Source organism: Paralichthys olivaceus, chromosome 2 (assembly GCF_024713975.1).
Source record: "Paralichthys olivaceus isolate ysfri-2021 chromosome 2, ASM2471397v2, whole genome shotgun sequence".
Classification (NCBI taxonomy): domain Eukaryota; kingdom Metazoa; phylum Chordata; class Actinopteri; order Pleuronectiformes; family Paralichthyidae; genus Paralichthys; species Paralichthys olivaceus.
In genome coordinates, this window is record NC_091094.1 from 28419384 (window position 1) to 28442775 (window position 23392).

Consider the following 23392-nt stretch of genomic DNA (forward strand, 5'->3'; position numbering starts at 1 on the left):
CCATGGACTTGGTTCTGCCGTCACCTGGTAAAGTCAGAAAATGTGGTGCTATTTGTATCAACTGATGGATTAAGTGGGCAGCTGAAAGGACATGTATGAATTTTGTGTTTGTGTACTTGTGCCTTTTGTTGATATTGATTTTGCCTTGGCTTGGATCCACAAACCGCAGCAGCATGTTGTGTTTCAATCTTAATTAAGTCCTTTATAGCACTTTAATGTGTTTACTGTCACACAGACCAGACAAAGCAAACATTTAAATTAGTTTCTTACTGAAGAGAAAGCAAACATTCTGTTCAGGCAGTTCTGCTGCAGTGCAGTGTAAAATAAAATCTTACATTTACAATAGAGAGGGACTTCTCTCATCAGTCTGATACATGTGTAAATACTTCATAGTAGTGTACAGTGATGCAGTGATTAACAGTGTGGGGACAGACTGTATGAGCAACGTTTTACTTCCATTGTAGAGGGTAAGAATGTCATGAGTGTGTTCAGCTGCTGGTTGAGTCAAACCATAACCAATTAAGATGCATCTTAATTGATCCAAACTGCAATGAAAAATCCCAAATCATCTATAAAGGCATGCTCATGAAGGTTGGATTTTCTCAAAAAATGTGAAAATTACAGATCTAGAGTTTATATATCTATAGTATAGATGTATTACGGGATGGGGCAGTTTGTGTGCAGTCTTCTCCATTCCATATGCTGAAGTGTCCTTGGGCAAGATACTGAACCCCAAATGTCACCCCTTCTCGAAAGTGCTGCACAGATCCACTGTAAGAATGTGTGCGTTAAAAACCTAAAGCCCTTTGAGTGGTCATCAAGACTAGAAAAGCTCTATATGAATACAGACCATTTAACATTTATCAGTAGTGTTGTTTCTTGTCCTCAAAGTTACATTTAGCAAAGTAATGTATCTACAACAGCTCAAAAACACACCTAGATGAAACCTTGGATCCACAAGTCAGCAAGTTTAATTGTCCTAACTTTAATGAATTAGTTAGATGACTTCAGTCATGTTCTAGTCCTGCTTTAGTAGTCAGCATAATTTGCTTCAGTTTCAAGGAAAGGCAAGGTTTTTCCAGCTTGCATCACATAGATTTTTAAATTCTGTATGAGCGGGTCTTTAATTGTGTGAGCCAACAGAGTGGCTCACCATCAACAAAGAGGCCTAAAGTGAAGGAGGAGAGGACGATTCCCAGCAAGGCCAGGTCAGGTCAAAAGGATTAACTGTAGCACCGGACATCCCCAAATCAACTGATCCTACCCAACAATGACTCACTAATGCCACTAGAAAAGGGCTGAGCGCAGCCAGAGCGTGATAGAGAAAATGGCTCATTGGTTTGCAGCATCAGAGGATCGGATTAATTTGCCTGAAATTAGCTGGACAAAGATTAACGTATTTGAATAGACTGTGTTATGTGTGTTCATTTGTCTTGTCTGCAATGACGTTGGAATCGTTTAAAAAGTTGTGGCTCCCATTTTAAAAAAAAAGGTCAACAAAGGGTAACCTCCAATTATCAGTGCAACACACTGCTCAACCTTCCTGGGAACCTTTATGGCAGAATGGAGATGGAGACTAATTGTCCAACCTTGTAGAAATCGTTGAATGATGAACCAGCTTATCACCCTCACAAGATTATAAAAATAGACGTTTGCCCATCCAAACAATGGTTTTGGTGGACATGGAGAGGGCTTACAAACGTGTCCCTCAGGGAGCCTTGTACAAATCATCTGGTCTAAAACCAGACTGAGAGCTATGTACATGTTCTTGGCCAGAAGTCTTTTATTGGGTGTTGGGCTCCACTTTAGTTGTGCGTCTCTTTTCTTTGCAGACAATGTGGTTTTGTCACTTTCGTCAGACCAAGACAATGCTGAAGAGTGAGCTGATGCAGATAACTAGACATCTGACCACGATGCCTCATAGGCAACTACCTTTGTAGGTCTGGGGAAGAGTTTTATTTCTCATGTGTAAGATAACACAGGGTGAATGATGTACTGAAAAATGCTGGACGAGAAGGACAAGTTAGCTCTATAGAAAAATAAGAGCAATGACGTGGAAAATCTAAAGTGCGAAACCCAAAAAATATGGCGCTTAACATAAATCTAATCAAAAATAAATTACAATACTGTAAAAGCATGTGGATGAAAGTGTAAAACCAAAGTGACAAGTGGACAGAAGTTATTGCACATTTTTCAATGGTAAAGTAAAAAACATGTGCAAAGAAGGCAGGTGACCGATTTGCAGAGCAAAATGTGTACATGAATTAAGATGCCTGATGTCCTGGTGGTAAAAACTGTTCTTAAGTCTGGTGGTATGTGCAGTCCTGCTCTTGTACTGTCTGCCAGACAGTAACAAAGAACAGCTGCTTGCTGGAGGGCTGTGGCCCTTAATGATGCTGTATGCCAGTCATCGCTGGTGGTAGAATTTTGAATGCCCAGGAGTCGGTTTCCTGTGATGTCCTGAATGGCTGGGAGTTCCTACCACTCTTACTTGCTGTATGCAGAACCGTTTTCATACCAGACTGCAGTCTATCCCACCAGCAAGCTCTCAATGGTGCACCTGTAGAAGTTTGTGACAATGCTGGTGTTCATACCAAATTTTTCTCAGTCTCCTCAGAAAAAAGAGCCACTGACGAGCCTGTGTTGTCTGTGTTTTTGAAGTATCCAGGAGAGGTCTTCAGTGATGTCATCACAATCAGCATCACAGATATAGATGGGGTAGTAATGAAGCCTATGATGGTTGTGCCCTCAGAAAACTTGATGATGATGTTGAAGCTTACTTGGCAGAAGAGTTGTGAGTGAACAGGGAGAACAAGGGGGCCTGAGAACATAGCCCTGAGGTGCACCCTTGCTGAGGATGAGCAGGGAGGAGGTGTGGCTGCCAATTCTGGTAAATAAGATGTCATCATCTGTTGCCCTATTCGGTCTGTCAAAATGAAGAAGGTCCAAGGTGTAAGGAAGGAGGGAGCAGATTTTGGTTTGAATAATCAGTCAAAGCACTAGTGGGGCCTCTCAGAGTCTGGAACTATGATGGATACCTTGAAGGGGTGTGGACCATGGATGACTCAATGAGAGGTTGAGGATGTTGGTGAATAGCTCTGCCAGTTAATCAACACACCCTGAGAGCACAGCTTGGGATGCCATCCGTCCTGGGGACTTAGCTGCTGTTGACCCTTTTGAAAGACAATTTTATGTTGGCAGTTTCTATGGTTAATCTAACAACCTCCCTGTCCACACATAGATGTTTGGCAAGCATGAAACCACCATCATCATCATCACTGTCCTAGAGAATGTTGCTATAGAGAAGGAAAGCAGCACAAAATTGATAGCTTGGTATATTGGGTGTATTTATATAGCACTTTTCTTTTCTTATTGACCACTCAATAACACACATTCATACAGCCCACACATTGTAGTTTACTAGAACATTTATTATGGCCCATATACAACTTCTGTGCACTAAACACAGGCTCATCTCTACAGATTGATCATTTCTGATGACGTCTTAAAGGCAGAAACTGTAATTACACCTGCCCACCATGGTACTGTTGAAAAAAAAAACTTTTTTATAATGTCTACAGGCTAATTGCACTGCACATGCTAATGATGCTTGCCGCTGAATAGGTCTACTAAGGGTGAACTCTGGGCTACGAAAGTGAGCTGCAGCCCTGAAAAAAAGTAGAAAGAACACTCACATTTACTCACATAGTGCTTTAACATTAAGCACCAACTCAGACTGCTACTAGTCCCGCTTGTTAGGTTCAGGATAATAATGTTCAGTTGTTATAATGTCAGTATAGCTCATAGTTCACTGTCTTTTAATATGCTTTAAGTTAAAAGCAAATAACTGCATGTAACAGCTGAGCTATAAACATTCAGTCACCAGTGAGGAACTCCACTTCTAAAAGCTACTGGTTCAGTCAGTGACAATAATTATTAAAGATTGTCAGTTCAGAGTTTATTAAAGATTCATTTGGAAATGCGTGCATGTCTTTTCTACTTTCACACATCTTGAGTGTAATGTCACCATGTTCAGTTCAGTTCCTGTGTGTTGTTTGTACCCTTTCAAGCTTGTCTCCTCAGCTCAGCTCAGTCCATAGTGCATCGCATGGGAAATGTGACTTGCAGCATGTCAAAAGCAAGCACAGAAAAGGAAATAAGATAGTAAGAAAGGGATTGTCTTGCTGGCACGATGAACGGGACAGATTATTTACTCTTAGGACACATGTTTAGAGAATGTATCGCATGTATTATAGCTATGTTTAGCCATGAAGGCCTTCTCTATAAATCTACAGAGCTATTCTACATGTGTTTTGATGAACACTGAATTCCTTACCAACTCTGGAATTGTGCAATATGCAAATATAGCTCTATAGGAGATAGAAAAATACCAGCAAATTATAATTTTTCAAAATTAGATCTCACAAAAATTTTTTATTAATAAAAAGAAATTAGAAACAGCAGATGGGGTTATGCCTGCACCCCCCACCCCCCCACCCACAACTCCCAACCTCAAGCTACAGACCAGGCAGACGGAGGGATGGAGGGATGGAGGTCAGAGAGTGGAGTTTGACAACAGATCAGCGATGAGATCTCCCTCCCCGCTCAATTCCCAGCAGCCCATCACTTACCCTCCCAGCCACAAAGCACCTTCTCCTGGCCCATTGTGCCCTTGATATGCCAAGGCAGACGGGCAAGCATGCAGGGACAAGCTGCTCACCGCTGTCTTTAAGACATTCTGATGAGGTTTTCTGTGGTGAAAGATTGAGCGTTGACTTTCTAAAAGAATCTCAATGAGGTGCAAGTGAATGCTGCGGCTGTTCCATTTTAATCTGTGTGTTCGGCTGCTTCTTGAGTGGCTAATTTCCATGCATCACACCCTGAATACCGGAGTGCCTGACACATTCTGATTATACTTTTAAACTAAATTGAGGCTTATGACGACATTTTCTTCAATAAGCATGATGCCAAACTTGCCCTTTACAAGCTAAATGTGTTTTTCAACAGAACATCTCAACATTTTAAAATTCTATTGTTGCCCATTCTATCCTCTGTCCTTTCTTTTGAATCAGGAACACAGCCAAGGAGTGAAGAGAAGCCACTGCTCATTAACCCCTCGGTACTTTACAATGAATCCTGAAGGCTCAATGTGCCAAATGGCCAGTTCTTTAATGGATAGAGAGGTGGGTGGTGTGTGGGAGATTTGGCTAACTTACACAATGACATATGCATTGTTTAACTACATTAGTTTTTCATTGGTATTTTGAGTTTTCCTGATTCTTCTTTTATTTTATGCTTTAACATACTGTAGGTGCACACAAACAAAATGTCCTTCTGGGCCCTTTGTTTGTTCTGTTTGTGAATTTACTGAACAGACTCTCTCTGCCTGTTCTTTTTTCTTTTCTTCATCTGTTGTTTTGTATCTTGCCATTTCCCTGGCATATTATCATTTATACGACTAATGACAATAAAGTTGTGCTGAGCAGCTTGAGTCACGTACTTTCGCTTTTACATTCAGTTGATTCTCACACTGAGGATTCTAGTAAATAAAAAGCCTGTGTTGCTGTGATCCTAATGGCTGCAGGTTATCACATGTTGTGGGAACGTTGTCGGGTGCTGGTTGCTGTGACACAAACTGTCACCCCTCCACCCTCTTGTAAAGAAAGAAGCAGCCAGCGCGGGGACATTTTAATTGGAGTTTCATGTGGGCTAAACTGAGGGGAAACTGATGTAAGTTAACATTTGGTCGACTTAATTGGTCCTTTTCTCTCCCTCCTCCTCGATCGGGCACTTAACGCGCCGCTGCCGAGGCTTCGCGCTAATCTCCCATTTACAATCAATTCAGTCCGCCAGACAAAAAGTCCGCCTCTCCTATTCTTCCCTTCCCGTCTCAAACGAGCTCCTTTGTGGGCCCGTAAATTGCTTGAATCCCCGGTGATCCCCCCGGTGGCGCACGGAGATGTCCTCGTGTTGTTGACGGCTGATTGGCGCGCGCGCTCCCGCGTTCGCGCGTCTCCATCGCGGCCTCCTGCCTCTAATCTCCCCCGCGTGGCCGCGCCTTAATTAAAGCTCCAGTTCGTCAATGAACGTGTTTGTGGATGTGGAGGCGGTTGCTCAGATGCTGGAGGTGTGTGTGTGTGTGTGTGTTTGTGTGTGTGTGTTTGTGTGTGTGTGTGTGTGTGTGTGTTTGTGTGTGTGTGTGTGTGTGTGTGTGTGGGTTGGGGGGGAGTTGAAGTGCAGAGAAAAGGACAACCTGCTCGCCTTTAGGTTGTTTACTGCTCCGACATTGTTGTTGTTCATGTCCCGCAGCCTGTGTGTGTGTGTGTGTGTGTGCGTTCGTGCGTGTGTGTTGTATGCGTGTCACCACACCCATTGTTGGATAACAGCAGAATTTACTGGCTGCTGATGTGAAACACCATCTCTCCATCCTTGTGCTCAGCTGCAGATGCTGCTGCAGAAACAGAGAACGTGCAGTTTGTGGATTCTCTGCCATGCACAGAGGAATGTATGAAGACGGTCAGACCTGTACAGCAGCTCATGTGAGTGAATGTGCGGATTTACCTCACTGAGACAATCTTCTCAATTTCATGTTGTGATTTTACATTGTAAGGGTCATTTTCCTGGCTCCCCTCTATTACCAGGAGATGTTTTTTCTTCGTCACTTATGCAAGTTCTCGGATGGTGTTGGCAATTGACTTGTTGTCATTCACCACTGACACTTTTAGGATTTAACAGTTAAATTATACACAAATACAATTAACTTGTGAATTGCAAAAAATAGATTTTTTAAACAAATGCATACAACTTTATGAAACTTTGTAACAAAGCAAAGAGAAAATCCAGTTTGGAATCAATTTCCGATCTTTTTTTGTACCAAGAGGTTGTGAGGCTCAACAACAGGATATACATTTTTTTCACAGTGTCCAGCATTTTTACTTTATTGAACGCCCTTTACTTACTTTTATTAAATTTGACATTTTGGTAGTTTTGCCCACATATTTTATGCGCCGTGTCTCTGATGAACACTGAGGAAATAGGTGCACAAGGCATTCATCTGGCACCGTGAGCCCTGCCAGGCTTCTAGGCCTGTCCGACCTGGCTGAGCGCTAATTGGCTGTTAATAGAAAGAGCGCCATTTGGGTGCACGGATCTGCCTCTCGACAGAATGTGTGCAGGGATAATATTGTTCCAGGAGCCGTGCCGAGAATAACTTGTGCTCTATTAACGCAGAGGCCCAGATGAGGAGCTGCGGCCTGAGTGCTCCATTATCTCCTGTTCTGATGAGCGGCTTCGGATGCACACACATACACACACACACACACACACACACACACACACACACACACACACACACACCCACACACACCCACACACACACCACCTCCTCCTCCACTATCAAGCCTCCCGAGGCCGTTTAGCTGGTTAATGTAATTCGCTTTCAAGGGCCCATGTTATCTCTGATCATTACGTCGGAGTCAAGTGTAAATGCGGCAGTATTAAGATCGTGTCTGTCAATAAATGGTGAAACAAAGTGGCTGCAGAGCATACACTAGAGCCAGACTGTGTCTATATGTGTGTTTCTAACAAAACTACAAAATAACACACCAGCAAAGCTCAGCAAACTGATGCCACAAGGCCTTAATATTGTGGCTGGTTTTAAATATCCATTTTCACATTTTCATCATCTTGAAGATTAAAGCCCAATTCTGTGGCCTAGGCTGAACAAAAGTCAATATGTCTAATAAAATGGAACACAGCAAACAAAACATTTGAAGACAGTAAAAAGAAAATATCCCCCAATCCACAACACAGCTGCTCACAAATCTCATCAGAAACGTGGATACTTTTAATGTTCGTTCAATTTGTTTTCACTGTGTGTTTGAATTTTCTGAGTTGTGTTCTCACTACTTTTAACTGAAAATGTCTTCTTTTCAAATGTCCATGTTTTTAAATATATTGCCATGCACCAGTCAGCTAAAACCCACAGCACAACTTTCATCAGTTTTATTTTCAAATGCCAAAAAAATGGAAACAACATAGCTCAAACATTCAGTTTTCATTATAACTTATAACTTACTCATTCACATTAACAGTTGTTTATCTGTGAAATACACAACATGGTGATGCATTCCCCGGACAATTCACATTTTAAATATCATTTTTTCCATAACCTATTATTTACAGTTCCATTAAGGAGACAGACAATTGATCCCAGTTTGATGCTTGTAACTGGCAACGCAGGATGAAATTCTGGGCAGAAAAACTACAATATTCCTACAGTATGGGACCAGTGTTAAGTGTGTATTGTTGTATCTTCATCTCTGGTCTTTATTCCCTACAGTGTCTCTGTTGATAAGAGGATCCTAAAAGTCATCAGATTAGAAAAGTTTTTGTTGAGGGCTCATATCCAATTTTATTGGACTACCCCTCCCTCTCCTTGGACTTTTCAGCAGGGCCACAAGAGCCGGACTTGAGTCTTTCTGAGGCCTCACAGTCCCAGGTGGGCTGTTTACTCGGCTCAGCTCTGCAGTTGTCTGGAGGCCTCTGTGGCCGCAGAGAAGACGTTGTCGTGCAGCTTCCGGATGTGTTTCTTCAGGTCAAAGTTGCGGCAGAAGCCCTTGCCGCAGGTGTTGCAGGTGAAGGGCTTCTTGTCATTGTGCGTGTGCATGTGGAAGGTCAGGTTGTAGATCTGGTGGAAGGCCTTGTTGCAGATGGAGCACTTGTACTGCTTCTCTCCGCTGTGCGTCAGCTTGTGGTTCTTGTAGTTTCCTGGAGAATTAAAAAAGGGAAATAATCAGCACATGCATGAGCGGTTGGGATGACTGAATACACGAAGAAATGTATTTGAATGCAACAGTAGCTGCTGTGACAGCCTTGTTATTTGAAGTATTGCTTAATATATTGTTTAACCTATAAAATGTCATTACATGGTAAAAATCTGGAACCTAAAGCCATATGTAGAGCAAAAAAACAAACAAACATCCTAATCAGTCTTTTGGTATTTTTTTTACCACTAATAAAAAAATTCTGTTTCATCAATTCATCTCTAAATCCAACATACTTGTTGCACGTGAACCATGCAACATCAAATTAATCCCGATTAGTAAAGCAAGTAAAACATGTAATTACATTTCCACATAACATGTGAAAAATGACAGAAAAAGCAAAGAATCTTTTCTCTGCAAGAATAAAATGGAATAAATAAAGCGGAATCAGAATTAGAATGAATGAATATTTGCAAAGACCAGCAGCTTCAATGCTCCATCATGGAATTAAAATCACACATTCATCAGAAATGACTTCTTTTTTTTTTGTTGAGATTATTGAAAGAGGCCTCGCACTTCTGCTGGACTTTCTCTTAAAAACCACAATATGTAAGAATAACGGAATGAAATGAGCTCACTGCTGACACATCTCCAGAGGACGGACTTTTTAATGGAGCGTTGAAGAAGACAGTGAGACCCTGTGCTGTCCACTCGTCTGAGAAAGTGAGGATGAAAGAGGCCTTATTTTCCTCTCTTTTCTTTTCCCCACAAAGGTCAACAGTTCATGGTGAAGTTAGAGCCTCCTCTGTCCCTCTGCTCTGCCCAGCCTTCATTAATCAGGATTTTGTGTGCCGAAGTCAAGAAGTTGTCAAACTTTGTCAAAATCAAGCGCAGCGACGACGAAACAAAAAAAAAAAGGCCCGATTCCCAGCTTGGCCGGGGTCTCGCAGCTGACCCAGAGCAAATGCTGCTTCTTGAAGGGAGAATTAGTCCGTGTAAAGTGACATGTCCTATTTCCACTGATCGCTTCATGCTCATCGACAGGGCCTGTAATTATTTCCTCTTTCATTACACTCACAGACAACTGAGAGCTGCAGCATATGGTGGTGCTTCCAGCCCCCGATCATTTTTACTTCAACACGCGACAAACTCCGAGGATTCCTTCACAGGGATGTTTTCACTTTGTCTCCACAGCACGAGTGAACCCTCACAGAAATATCAGCTGCTTCGAAAAAAATAATCCTCGTGCCAAATTAAATACAAGAAATTTACAGCATAACGATCTGTTTTTTTTTTTTTTTTCCATCTGCACCTCCAGCCAAAGCGTGCAGGAATAAATAGCAATATAACACATCGCATTATAACACTCAACAAATACATGAACTCATTATTTCAAGCAGAGGAAGGGATTTCTAAACTAATGGAAATCATTTTTCAAGAGACAAAAATCAAGTGAAGTGAGATCACTTTCCTCTTCGTTAAGGAAATTGTCTTAAAAATTTTTAAACTGGAATTACACTTTTTTTTGTATATTTTTTAAACATATTCGTTAGTATTAAAAATAAATATGAGGATCTCTGCAAAGGTGCTGTTTTTTTTCTCTCGTCCTAAACATACAGAGTAGGACGCAGCAAAATAATACAATTCAAACTCGATTGTTTTTGCTTTTTAGAGCAACGGAATATTACAGTTTTAATGAGAATAATTATCTGAACTAATGAGGCAATGGAACTGTGTAATCGTCATGCTGTTGTGAGGGAAACATGAGTGACGGGGACTGTACCTTTCTGGTGGAAGCCTTTCCCGCAGAACTCACACACGAACGGTTTGTAGCCTGCGTGGATCCGTACGTGCGTGTTGAGCGTCGAGCTTCTGTTGAACGCTTTCCCGCACTGGTTGCATTTATGAGGCTTTTCCTTTATTGAACAAATATAATAAAGATACAAGTAAAAAAACTCGTTCGAGTGAAATGAGTTGTGTGAGTTGTGCAGCCGGTAGAAGAGCGATGTGCACCTGAGTGTGGATGATCTTGTGCCTGCACAGCGTGCTGGCCTGTCGGAATCCTTTGCCGCACACTTTGCACACGAAGGGCCGGGCCCCGGTGTGCACCGGCATGTGTCTGGTCAGGTTGTAGTGCGCGTTAAAAACCTGTGGTCAACACAAACCCACCGAGGACATCATTCAGAATTATTGTGACATTTTTTAAGCGACAACATCTCAATTATGCGGGTCACATCATCTCATTTAGATCTGCTATTTTTTCTTTTGAGGGGAAATGTTCGTTTTAAATGCAGAGAGTGTTAGATTCCTTTTTTTTTTATTTGATTAAAAAACGTTGAATCAAAATTTGTTCAATCCCTCCCGTGTAAAAACTTTACCTTTCCACACACTTCACACGTGAAGTTTTTGGGTTTTCCGTCTGCGGGGCCGCTGCCGCTCACTTTGCTGTGAGCCTTGACGCCGTTCTTCTCTGCGCTCAGGCCGTGGTTCTCCTTCACTATCTGGTCCAGCTGCCCCGGCAGATGCTCCTTGTGCGGGTACTGAGGTGTGGGCAGTTTGTCGGCCCCTACCCCTGCCAGCTTGGCGTTCTCCAGCAGCAAGAGTCTGTGGTGCGCCGACAGAGAGGCCTGTGCCTGCGGATTGGACACCCAGTGTCCGGCCAGCAGCTCCGACTGCTGGTACGCAGAGTCCAGGTAGTTGAGATAGTAGAGGGAGCCGCCGCTGGGCACGGCCACGGCCTGGTGGACGACCTGCGGCTTCACCACCCGGCTTCCCGACGACAGCAGCGGCTGCTTCAGACTCGGCTCCGCTTTGCAGCACATGCCGCAGTTCCCTTTGCACGGAGCGGCTCCGGTGCCGCAAAAAGTTCCCCTGAAACTGGCTCTCCACAGCTCGGAGTAGTTCATCAGCGCCTTGGCCTGGAGGTCGTAGCTGAAGGGCTGCAGCGGGATCATGCAGGGGATCGGGCAGCAGAGACCGAGCAGCTTCTTCCCCTCTGCCCGCTCCTCCGCACTCCCCTTCGGCTCCGAACTCTTGGACATGATCCGGTCTATGGAGAAGGCCAGCGACTTGGGAGCCGCGGACGGTCCGGTCCTACCGCAGGACATCACCGTCTCCAGCGAGGCAGAACTTGCCATGTTGTTGTTGTTGTTGTTGTTGTTTTCGTGTTGTTTGCAGCAGCGGAGCAGAACTTGGTGTGAGCAACAACTGGTGTAGTCCGAGCCGCTCCTGCAGCTGCCCCGCGTCTTTTCACTCTCCTGAGCTCCCAGCAGAAAAGACAGGAGGACACATCACTTTAATAAGCACCTTGCTGTCACAGTGTCACGCATTTGCATTCAAATGGCCATCCCCCCTGCAACAATAGCATCCAGGGGTGATGGATTAATGCTCATTAACTAGTGCACACAAAATTAACAGGACATTACAGAGCTCGTTAGGGAAGAAGAAGGAGAAGGAGGGAGAAAGACGGAGAGAGATGCAGGGGTGAGGTGGAGAACGAGGGAGCATGAGCCGGAGTTTACCTCTATTGGTCAGATGTGTGTGGAGAAACCTGCTCTCTGTCACATGTTGGCAGCGGCCGCTCCTCCTCTGCACGATCACTGTCTCCTGACATCAGCGGCACCAAACTCCTTCAATGAGTGACAGGAGGCGACTTATCAACACGCACGTCACAGACACGGCCTGCAGAGGAGGGGCAGTGATTTCTCTGTGACACCTATGTCACCCACCTGCCACTCAATACACGTCTCTCAGGAAAACAGTAGAGAATATTCCAATATTATGCTGATCGTTGTGTATCTTCATCTTTTAACCATCATGTGAGCGCTTCTGGAAAAGTCTTCCACTAACACAGTAACCTTTTCTTTTTCACTTTGGGATTGATTTTTTTTTTTTTTGCAGGAGAAAAGCTGCTAATCCTCGGTGATGGGGCTCCCTCCTTTTCCACGCCGGCTTACATACTTACTCAGTGTTGGTATAAATTCGAGGACGTCCAATTTCCACCTGTTTAAGAGCGGAGACTCCCTTTGGATCCTATTAAACGTTGTTCCTCCAATGCCCTCTATTCAAAAGAAGCAATTTTCCAAAGCGATTCAAGGCTCAACTCAGCGCAGGGAGGAGGGAAAAAGGAAAGAAAAAACACAGGCTCTTTCACTTTTAGCCACTAAAGCACTGCGTGAACCTGGTTTTGTGTTTTTTTTTCTTCTCTCCCTGAAATGGAGGGACGGATTAAAGAGGGGAGAGAGAGAGAGAGAGAGAGAGGGAACAAGAAAAGACTTAGCTTGGTCAGAGGTATACAAGGACAAGTGAAAGGAGAGGCATTTGCTCTAAAGAGGCATACAACAAGATTGCTGGAATCCACCGTGTTGTGTGGGAGCTACAATGAGCAGCAGACTCGCCTCTATTCGCCACAAGGGCCGCGTTGAATTCATGTGGTCGCAGGCCATTTTACCTGAGGGAGAGAGAGGGGAGACATTCAGCCTGAGGGAGGGTGGGCTGTATGAACACAATTACTTCTGACATTATAGTATTCACTTTCACATGGCATTTTCAAAATCATTATTTCAAATTCGATGTAGCAGTGAAATTGGGATGAACACGTAGAATAATGTAGAATAATCCTCATGATGTTTTCACTAGTTTATTTCATCTAAATTGTATGAATTGTAGTTTTCTTTACCCCAAAGGCCCTTTATATTCAAATACTTTATATTTAAATACTTTATATTTACATGGAGGGGACCCTCTCTACAGAGGCTGCCATGTTTTTTACATTAGTCCAGACTGGACAAACTAAACACTTTTGAGTTTTATGACAACTGAAGCTACCACAGTTTCTTTTTCATGTTTGGAAGGAGAGGGTGAGTGAGGGGTGTTCAGCTGCAACATGACATTTCAACACTAGATATAACTAAATTCTACACACTGTACCTTTAACACCAAACATAAAGCCTTATGACCCAGACTATTGGATCAATAGAGATACAGCTGGTAATTAGAGAGGTTGCAAATAAGTACATGAAGCAAGGGAACAAAAAAAGTGTGCAAATCCTTTCTACACACATGCAGGCAGCCTTTATAAAGGGTCTTAAAGAGACAACTTTGTTTTACAGTGCAGTTATGAACCATTTTAAAGGAGCATGCCAAATTAAGAACTGATTAATAGACACTTGCTTTATATTTTTAACTAACCCTTAATTCATCAGGGAGGCCCAGTGGGTCATTAGAGAGGAGAAAGGCTTACACATCTTGACCAAAATCCAGCTGCAACTATACAGAATAGTTGTCTTATTAAAGTGATAAACCCTTTATGCAAACATTACAAACGACATTATTAGAAAATAGGGGCTCAACAACTGATCTTTTGCACTCTGGTAACCCCTATAACCATTAAAGTTCTAATCAGAAAGCCAGAATACAAGGTCAAGTCTCTTTACATTGTCAGAGACTGAGGGGAACTTACCGTCCTGTTTGAGCTGCCGCACACTTTACACGCTTCATTATCATCACCACATTTTTGACTTAATTATTAAAACCTATCTATCAAATCTAAACATTTTACCATGCACAAATTTACCTATAAATCAATTCAATTTTATTCAATTTTATTTGTATAGCGCCAAATCATAATATACATTATCTCAAGGCACTTTACATAGAAGGTCAAGACCTTAAAGGTCATCTGGACATTCAGCTTTACAATCACTAGAATTTCAAAATTGGAATATAAAGGCAATCATTTTAATTAATGTATGTATTTTAACACAGTTGGCAGCACAACAAGTACAGATGCATTGAATAATATGTTAGCATAGACATTAGGTTTTGTAGATTTGATTTTATGCACTTAAGAAGAGAGTTATTGAAAAAAGTCTAACTTCACCACTGACCTTCGTGTTTTTTATCACAGAGTTCCTGCTCATCTGAATTGATCCCACTCTACTTCCAGCCGCTGACGGTTCCTGTTACACTGTTGGTGGAGGAAGGTGACGATTTACCTCCAGCTCTATAGACTTAGTGCCATACTTAGCACAGCATGTTGCCGTCCTATAACACTAGATTTCCTATTAATAACCTTAAAAACGTCCCTTGTCTGTTTTGTTTTACACCTGCATCCCAGCATGGAAGGATTAATGCCTGTTGTCTTGGTGCCACTCATATGGAAATGGGGCAGAAATACTCTAATTTGAGTTTATTCAGGCACAATTGCCAGCTCATCCACACAATAAACATTGATCCTATTGCTGTAACCCAGGCTCTTAGCTCCACCAGCAATTAGCTCAGGCATTGATTTAAGGGACTCTTGCCTGCAGGCATGTGAGGGTCTGCGTTCTGTCTGGATGGAGCGAACCCTTTCTTTTAAGTGCCAGCCTTCATTTTTTTCAATCTAACATATTTTTGGAACTGAATTTGGATCCAATGGCAGAAGTTTAGCTTTCAAATTAGAGTTTTTATTGAACCTTTCACCCACAGTCTCCGGGGAGACAGGGAGTTTATTCCTCTCATTGTTTTCCATCTTTCATTATTTGAAAACTTCTTATACTGTCATAGGAAGGCCCAGTATATAAATTAAATGTATATATACACACTTTAATGATCACACTCAACAGTTTATTCTTTATCCTTGGAGTGACACTGAGATTTCTGATGCATGTGCAGCTGTAGTGTAGTGCCTTCATTATATCAAATGGAAAATAGTCTTGAGTTTTTCAACACCTTCCTTGGTATTTTTTATACCTGTAAGAGTTAATGTATCTTGTCTCAACATAAACGACACAACGTAATAAAGGAAAACTTAACACTCCTGTTTCAGCAATGTTGATACAGTGGTATGATTCACCAATGTTTAATGGAGCACATTTTTAATTTTGTGGACTTTTTTCACAACACACCAGTTTAAACCCCCCTATTATATTTATTGACTGATTTAAAAGTTTATGTTTATGTCCCAAACAAAATGATTATTATTTTTGCTTCAGTATGAAATAACTAACTGTACTATAATTAAATGTGTGTCTGTACTTATATATGTATTGTTTTATTTATGTATTTCTTCATTTGTTTTTTATTTCTTTATTTCCACATTCATTTATTTCTTTATTTCCACATTCATTTATTTCATTTATTATTTATTTATCAGTCTATTTCTACATTTATTTACACCTGTGTCCTTATTAATTATGTAGGTAGACTTAACTCTGTCTACTATCTCTACACTTCTTGATATATTTCAGTAATTTTACATGTATTTATTTCTGTGTCCATTTATTAGGTAGATGGGCTTACCTGAAATGGTTATAGTACTGTGATCATCAGATCTACTACTTCTGTCTTGAGTTGGACCAGTACACATTGCCTTTAGCACAGCATTAGCTGCTTGCTGCTAAACAAAAGTTGTTGATACTCAGTTGTATGTAATTCTGTACCATGTAACATTATGGAAATTTAGTTTGAGACATTGCAAAAGGAGCAGATCCATGGACGCTCCAGGTGTTCGCTAAAGCAGCTATTTTGTTATGATGACTGGCTATTTTTCTGTGTGACATTGTACAAAAAAATCAATAAATCTCTCGATTTTAAATCTTATTGATCATGCTGCGGTCCCATCACACTTTATTAAACTTTATTGCTATCAAACTCAAAGCTGTGATTCTGTGGCAGCACAAGTGTAAGTGCTGATGTCGTGTCCAGCAGTCTGTCTGTCTGTCTGCTTACTTCCTTCCTCTGCCCTGAAAGAGGAAGAAAAGTTTCTGGCAAGGATGCCAACAAAGAGGAAAACCTGGTGTGTCAAGGCGATGTGGTATGTTTGTGCTGGGAACAGCAGAACTGACTGCTTGACTGGATTTCTGCGTGAGTCTTTTTGGCAGCCTGGGCTTCCGTCCTGAAGCACTGTGGAGGTTTTTTTTCAGCCTGTCATGTGTCACCTGGCCTCCCGAACACCAACCCCACCCACCAGCCCCTCACTGCCATGTGGCCTGTCACTGCCTGGCCTCTGGCACTGCACGCAATCACTTTGCCTTTGATGCTTTCTGCCAGAAAACCTTTGCATGTGGTTCATGTTGAGGAAGCGTCTGTTTTAACACAGACTACAGCCTTTTCTAAACTTTAACAACTAGATTTGTTTCCATAGCTTAAATATTTGGCCAGTAATGCCCTTTGACTCCCAACAGCCTTTGATATTGGACATCTGCTGATACTGAGTCCAGTCCCATTCTCAACACATCTGCACACACAGTTAAAATAGCAGAAGATATGCATTATGTATGTGACACATTGAAATAACAGATGCTTGTGTAACTATCGCACATTAATTAAAATGCTTAAGGTGCTGTTCAAAATGTTTACACTGAAAAGCTGCAAAAGATATGAATGGCAGTCAAAGTGGGTGAATTTGAAATGAAGAGATGTGTGAGAGTTTTTTGAGCAACGCTCTGCATTACCTCTGAGGTATATCATTCATGCTGCTGTTGGCTCGTACCTTTGCCTTTTGTGAAAATGGCTAAAATTGAGCCTTTAACTCAAGGATTCAAATGCTGAGTTATCTTCCTCCTGAAAAAAGTAGCGGCACAATGACCTCACTTTACAAAAATGTCCAAACACACACACTTGTGACATCCTGTGTGTGTGAGAGTGTATTTTCACCAGAATCTCTTTTCTTTCGCTCAGTGTGGCACTGTCAAGTTAACAGACGCTGGTTCAATAAAGCAACCACTTGAGCAACCTGCCCCTCTGTTCACTTGAGTCTTTCACCCCCCCCCATCTCAACATTCTCCCCATGGGCCACTTTTACGCTCCAGTCCCTTTTTATTCTCCTCTGCACACACTTGTTTTTCATGACCCCCTGTCTTCCTAGTGGACGATCCCAGGCCATTCAATGCCAAGATTTGAGTTTGCATTTGAAAACATGGAGATTAGTTTTTCCCTGTGAACATCTCATTTAATTGGCAATGGAGGTTGCATTTAGGAGATGCTGCTCCCACTTATTGTAAGACCTAACTGCAGACCTCCAGAGATCACGAGGGACAGGTGGTGGAGCTGTTGTAGGTGAGCACTATGACTGTCCATTGTATGACTCAGTGTCAACTATTAAAAGTTAATTTAATGTCTTGGGACATGTAGCATGTTAACCCTGTTGTAATAATGTAAAACTGCAGCACTGCTCTTAGCCATAATTAAAGAAACATGCTCAGTGTATTGCTGTGGCTCAGGGGATAAAGCGGGTCGTCCTCTAAGCAGAAGGTCGGCAGTTTGATCCCAGTCTTCCCCACTCCACATGCCGAAGTGTCGTGGCATCTCTAATTGAAGTTGTCATACAACAGGCAGACTCTCTGGCGCAATCATCATCCTCTCTGATGGGGGTGGGATATGGAGTGCACACTGCCTGAGCTGCTGGCTAGCAGCACCCAGGTAGGAGCACAGGGTCCTTTCTGCTGAATTCTATGTTTGGGTAGCTCTCTTCAGGTATGAATTTCATTAGAGGATGAATTTACATGCATTTTTCAATGTGTTAAACAGGTAATCAGGTAAAAGGCAGGTGGAGGAGGACAAACACAGACATGACCCACCCTACCCTACCTCTGATTGGCTTCCCCTGATATTCTTAATCTAATTTACCAATCACCACTCAATCAACCAACCAGCCCAACCAAAGGCAACGACTACCAACCAATCAGGGGGAGAGTAGGCTTTCACTGACCTTGGAAAAAATTGGCTGAGAGCATGTTACTGTATGATGCGCACCACAGGTGATTTAGAGTAATGCTATGCTGGTTGAAAAATAAGTGGGTATAAATGGTCTATATTTATATAGAGCTTTTCTAGTCCTGATGACCACTCAAAGAACTTTGTACGGTTTGCCATTTGGACAGCAGTTTTTTTTCCTTTGAGGGGCAGCAGTAGCTCAGTCCATAAAGATTTGGCTTGGGAACCGGAGGGTGGCCGGTTCAAGTCCAGCCTAAACCTGAAATTAGAATAATTAAGGCAAATAGAAGTGGTTGTTTCCTCTGCACTGCTGCCACAGTTAAAACATAGAATGACTCAACTTCCTTTAACAACACAACAGTTTTTGGTGTGCTACCATCTTCTGCCACTATGTTACAGCACACCTTGACATCATTTTGTTAGTCATAAGGGTCTCTGGGAAGTCACTTGGAACTGTTTGGCCACAAGAGAATTTCATGCAAAGGGCATCTTGTTGTTTATGACTGTGGCCCTTTTTATCTTATTTCTGCATCAGTGAATGACTGAAGTAGTCCTACATGATTTATTCTGATTTATTCAATTTTTATAGACAACACAGGTGTGTGTGGGGGGGGGGGGGGGGGGGGGGGGGGGGCTCTGGCTCTGGCTCTGCAGTGTTTCAGTTGAAGACAGTCCTCCCTCACAAGTCCTTGGGCAGTGATGAGGGAGAGAGGTAGTCCTCTGAACACCAGAGCACATACAGTCCAGAAGCAGTCACAAAATAAATTGCTGCGGCCACAGGCTCTTGCTGCAAAGACATACGTGGTGCAGCAATGAAGGCCCAATTGTATATGGCAGAGAATATGCAGATTATGCTTTCCTGTCCAAATTCATTCAAATCCCTCTAATCTCAAAGGTCCATTGACAGGACCAGCCCAGGCCTTTTTGGAACCCTTAAAAGTATTCTATGTAAAGGTATTACAGTACAGTCACAATGTAGCTTGGTAATAGTGTCATAGATTATATTAAATGGCAAGGTACATAACACTGATTCAGCTTCACCTCTTGGTAAGCAGTGAAACTTAACCAATAAAGAATGTATGACAATATAATATCAATACGGTTAGAAAAGTCACTGTATTGATACTATATTGAGATGCACATTTCCACGTTCAAAGCAAAATGCATTTTTAAAGTATGTGTAATTAAAAAAAGATGATTGATAAGAATAGACTCAACAAAAGTGCAAATCTTACATTAATACTTTTCCAGTATTTTCCAAAAAATGTACATGGAAGAGAACGTAGAAGACAAAATTGTTGCAAACTGATTTGTTTCCCTTTCCCATTGATACGTTTAGCAGTTCCAGTTGAAGTTTGGGTGAAAACAACCTTTGTATGCGGAAAATATCTGGTCAAAAGAGATGTGCACAATCAAATGTGCCAGCAGGGGGGAGGATTAACTCCTGACATCCATCTAATAATAACAGTGGCCTCAGCAGTCCCACTTTAAGACTGTGATACTGTTGATCCCCATATGGGCTTTTACTGTATACGACCATGAAACAGGACAAACAGTCCTGTGTAATATTCATCCCTGAGGTATCACAATCTGCCTGCATGTCTTGCCTGAACATTGTGCGAGATTGCTTTAAACTGTAAGCCATTCTTTTCATGGAAAAGATCTAAAATTAATCAGCAGGCTTGTTGTCCCCTCTTAAGGCCACGATAAGAAGGTTTTGGTGCATGGAGAGGCGAAACATAAGAGGCTTTGGGGGGCGCTTTTAATAAAAGGATCTGACATCTACCTGCCCTCTCAAATGGCAGGCAATTTTGACACTTCTGGCACGCAAAGCAGCCACATAAAAATAAGCACGTCTCCTGGGCATCTAGGCCTACTCTGTTTATGTTAAAGGACATAGTGGAAGGCATTGTAAATGAAATGCCTCTTAACAACAGATCACAGAACGATTTATTTGGCAGCTTGAATGTCCACACATCGGCTGATTTCCATCTTCATCTTTTCATTTTCCTGTCATTATCCACACGTATCATGCCGGAGATGGTTTGATGGACTCAATGTGTCGGAACGGCTTGTTCTCACATCCGCATTAGCACACGACTCCCCACAGTACAGCAGTGGCCTGTCAGCGCACAGACTCAAGAACAGTTCTCACTGTAATGGTCAATTGGAGATTTTTTTTATTTTGATACTGTTGTCATTTCCCCATTCCCCACTTGATTGGAGCTTAAAACCAAAGAAGCTCAGATCGTGCCGGCATAAAACTCCAGGCACATTAATCCATCCTGGTGTTGCCTCTCGCACAGAACTGCCCAACCGTGTCAGGATATTCATGGGGAAATTAAATAAATGACATTCAGAGGGAGCTCTGCATATTGAATTTTAAAATAGGTGTTCTGCGTTGTGTATTTGATGTTGATTATTCTCATATGTATAGGATATGAGGGAATAGCTTCTGGAGAGACAATTAAGGTCAGGAGCATGAGTTCTTTGTTGCATTAAGTCAAACAGCCCGTTCTCCTTCCTACTCTGCTTCAGATCTTTCACCAGCATTTATTTCTGTGCATGAATTACTGGGTATGAGAAATGTGATATTGACTGACACATACTGAAAAATGACAGGAAAATAGAGGAATCAGCCTTTGAATTGCAAGTTTCATTTCAAATAGATTTGTTTAACACGTTCATGAAAACAAATGTCTTAATAATAATAATACAAATCATTATTATTATTCTAAAGATTATCTTAAGTAACACAAAGCAAAGGGACACTCTCTAAATTACTGTTCTGGCATTAGCCTCCTAGCTGTGACCATTATGAATGTGTATTAAAAACCCATTTTTTTGCTGCAAGCTTCAGTATCATCCCGGGAGAAAGTAGGATTTTCATTTGCAGTTTACTCTCATCCAAAATCTTGTTTTTCTTTGTTCTCCAAGGGGGGATTTGCACCCCCCACCCCACATCTATGAAATAATTAAAAGATATCCTGTCTTCTTTTAATTTGGGACTATATTATATGTAATCCTCTCGACTTTTGGTCTTAGTTTCCATCTTGGCCTCTTAAATTGATTTTGGTCATTGTTGATTTGATCTCTGGCAATTCTTTCAATCTCCTTCTGGACAGTAATATCAACTCTCAAGATGCCTGATGCTTTAATCCAGTGCATTAATCTCAGACTCCCTGTCTTAAGGAAATGCTGCAGTGGGGGAGGGGAGGTCAATGGCACGGATGAATAAATATGTATTTGTTTTGCTGTTTGCTGAAACAGCATCCCTGTGCAGTCCAAGCGGTTAGCTCTTTGAACAAAATCACACAAATAACTGCCAAGTATCGAACGAATCTGTGGTTTAAGTAGATTTCTCTCTCAAATTAACAATGATAAGTCATTTCACAAATTAATAAGGTGACAAGCTCTTTCCACATTTGACATTTACCTTTATTTTTATCTTCTTGGCATCAGTGGGTTCTCCTACAAGGCAGAAGCACGATGAACCCACTGGTAACTTCAAACATGGAGCAAAACACTTTGGGGAGTGAATATTGGGGACATGCAGTACTCGCATACAGGACAACATATAGGAGCACAGTATAGAACATGGCTGACAGAGGGAAAGTACAGGCAAACTTCACTTCCCATCATCCATTATAAAAATGTGGATTAGCCCCATTATCCATCCTGAAATGAAGTAAAGGGCACTAACAGGAACATGAATAATAGATTAAACAATATTTTTTTATACAAACTATACTTGAAAGTTTGATTCAAAACAACAAATGTGAAATTAATTGAAAACAGCTCTATTGTTGTGAAAAAAACAAACTATATGTGTATTGCCTTGCTATTGCATCTACTCACCAAAAAAAGAAAGTGACAAGAGATGTCGATGTGGAAATCAAAGTAACATTTAAAAGTGAGACCACAGGCAGTAAAGTGTCTTCTTCAACAACAGGACAAAGCTCGTGTTGTCACTATTTATCTGGAGGCAGTTTGACACAATTCTAAAATTAGTGACGCTGTATCACTTTATTTGTAAAGGATCGATCCAGCTCACTCGCTCTAAATGGAAGAATTTCAATCAAACATCCTGTCAACTTCTCTGCACAAAACACACACAGTACCATCCCGCTACATATTTTACACATTTTTGAAACCTTTTGATGAATTTGTGCCCTCGTTTTTTTGTGGCACAATTTCATATCACATGCATAAAGTCTTTGTGTGCTTATACAGGTTGATAAAATGAACATGTGTGTCTTGTGGCTCTTGTGCAAGGTTCAAACTGATTTCACCGACTTAATGTAGATTCATTTGAACTTACTGACTTTTAGGTTCATGACACTAATGTTAATCAAAATTCAAAATGGAGGTTTTGCCTTCGCTAATGCCAGTATCTGATTAGTTGGCGGCTACGGCTTGTTCACTAACCATAATTTTGGTTGTTTGATCACCGCATCATCCATTGCGGGTGCCTCGGTGTCCCTATGCAAGATATTGAAACCCAAATTGCTCCCTATTGCTGTATTAGTAGTGTGTGAGTACTGTGTGATAGAGAAAGTGCAGCACATAGATGCACTGTATATGGACAAACAGGTGAATGACAAAACTGTGCTGTACATGGCTTTGAGTGGAAAAGCACTATGAATAGTTACCATTTATAATTAATCTTTTATCCATCTGTCCAACACTTAAGATATTTAAACAGCTATTTTCTCTGAAACCTGCTGTGGATATCCCTGCTCTCCAGAGGATGATTCCTTTTTGTCTTCATTGCGTTCGTTTCTTTTCCTAAGTAAAACACACAGATTTTAGACCATTAGGTTCTAACAAATGCTGAAATCCTCATTTTGTCATTTTTCCCGTCCACTGCTTTCATTTGGTAGGACATAATAAATACTGCCGGGCTGCTAGCCATTTTGATTTGTGGA

At 41.7% G+C, this 23392-nt stretch overlaps 2 protein-coding genes across 19 annotated transcripts in view; both read right to left on the reverse strand.

Moving 5' to 3' along the window:
* Nucleotides 1-7989: 7989 nt before the first annotated feature.
* fezf2 (FEZ family zinc finger 2) lies at nucleotides 7990-12441 on the reverse strand. Of its 3 annotated transcripts, none has more exons than XM_020104273.2 (5): nucleotides 12287-12441; nucleotides 11144-12022; nucleotides 10779-10913; nucleotides 10549-10681; nucleotides 7990-8769 (listed from the first exon to the last, which is right to left on the reverse strand). In XM_020104273.2, the coding sequence occupies exons 2-5, from the start codon at nucleotides 11900-11902 to the stop codon at nucleotides 8519-8521; spliced, it is 1278 nt and encodes a 425-aa protein (XP_019959832.2). In that variant the 5' UTR covers nucleotides 11903-12022; nucleotides 12287-12441; the 3' UTR covers nucleotides 7990-8518. The 3 variants fall into 3 exon arrangements, with proteins under 3 accessions (XP_019959832.2, XP_019959833.2, XP_069370061.1); XM_020104274.2 differs by having other exon boundaries at nucleotides 11144-12027; nucleotides 12287-12425; XM_069513960.1 differs by having other exon boundaries at nucleotides 11144-12117; nucleotides 12287-12425.
* A 9439-nt stretch (nucleotides 12442-21880) lies between these two features.
* Nucleotides 21881-23392, reverse strand: part of cadpsa (Ca2+-dependent activator protein for secretion a) — a 159830-nt gene continuing 158318 nt past the window's right edge. For all 16 annotated transcript variants that reach the window (XM_069513966.1, XM_069514032.1, XM_069514022.1 and 13 more), the window contains one exon: nucleotides 21881-23252. In XM_069513966.1, the coding sequence (XP_069370067.1) occupies nucleotides 23170-23252 (83 nt within the window). In that variant the 3' untranslated portion in view covers nucleotides 21881-23169. The remainder of the gene's footprint in view (nucleotides 23253-23392) is intronic.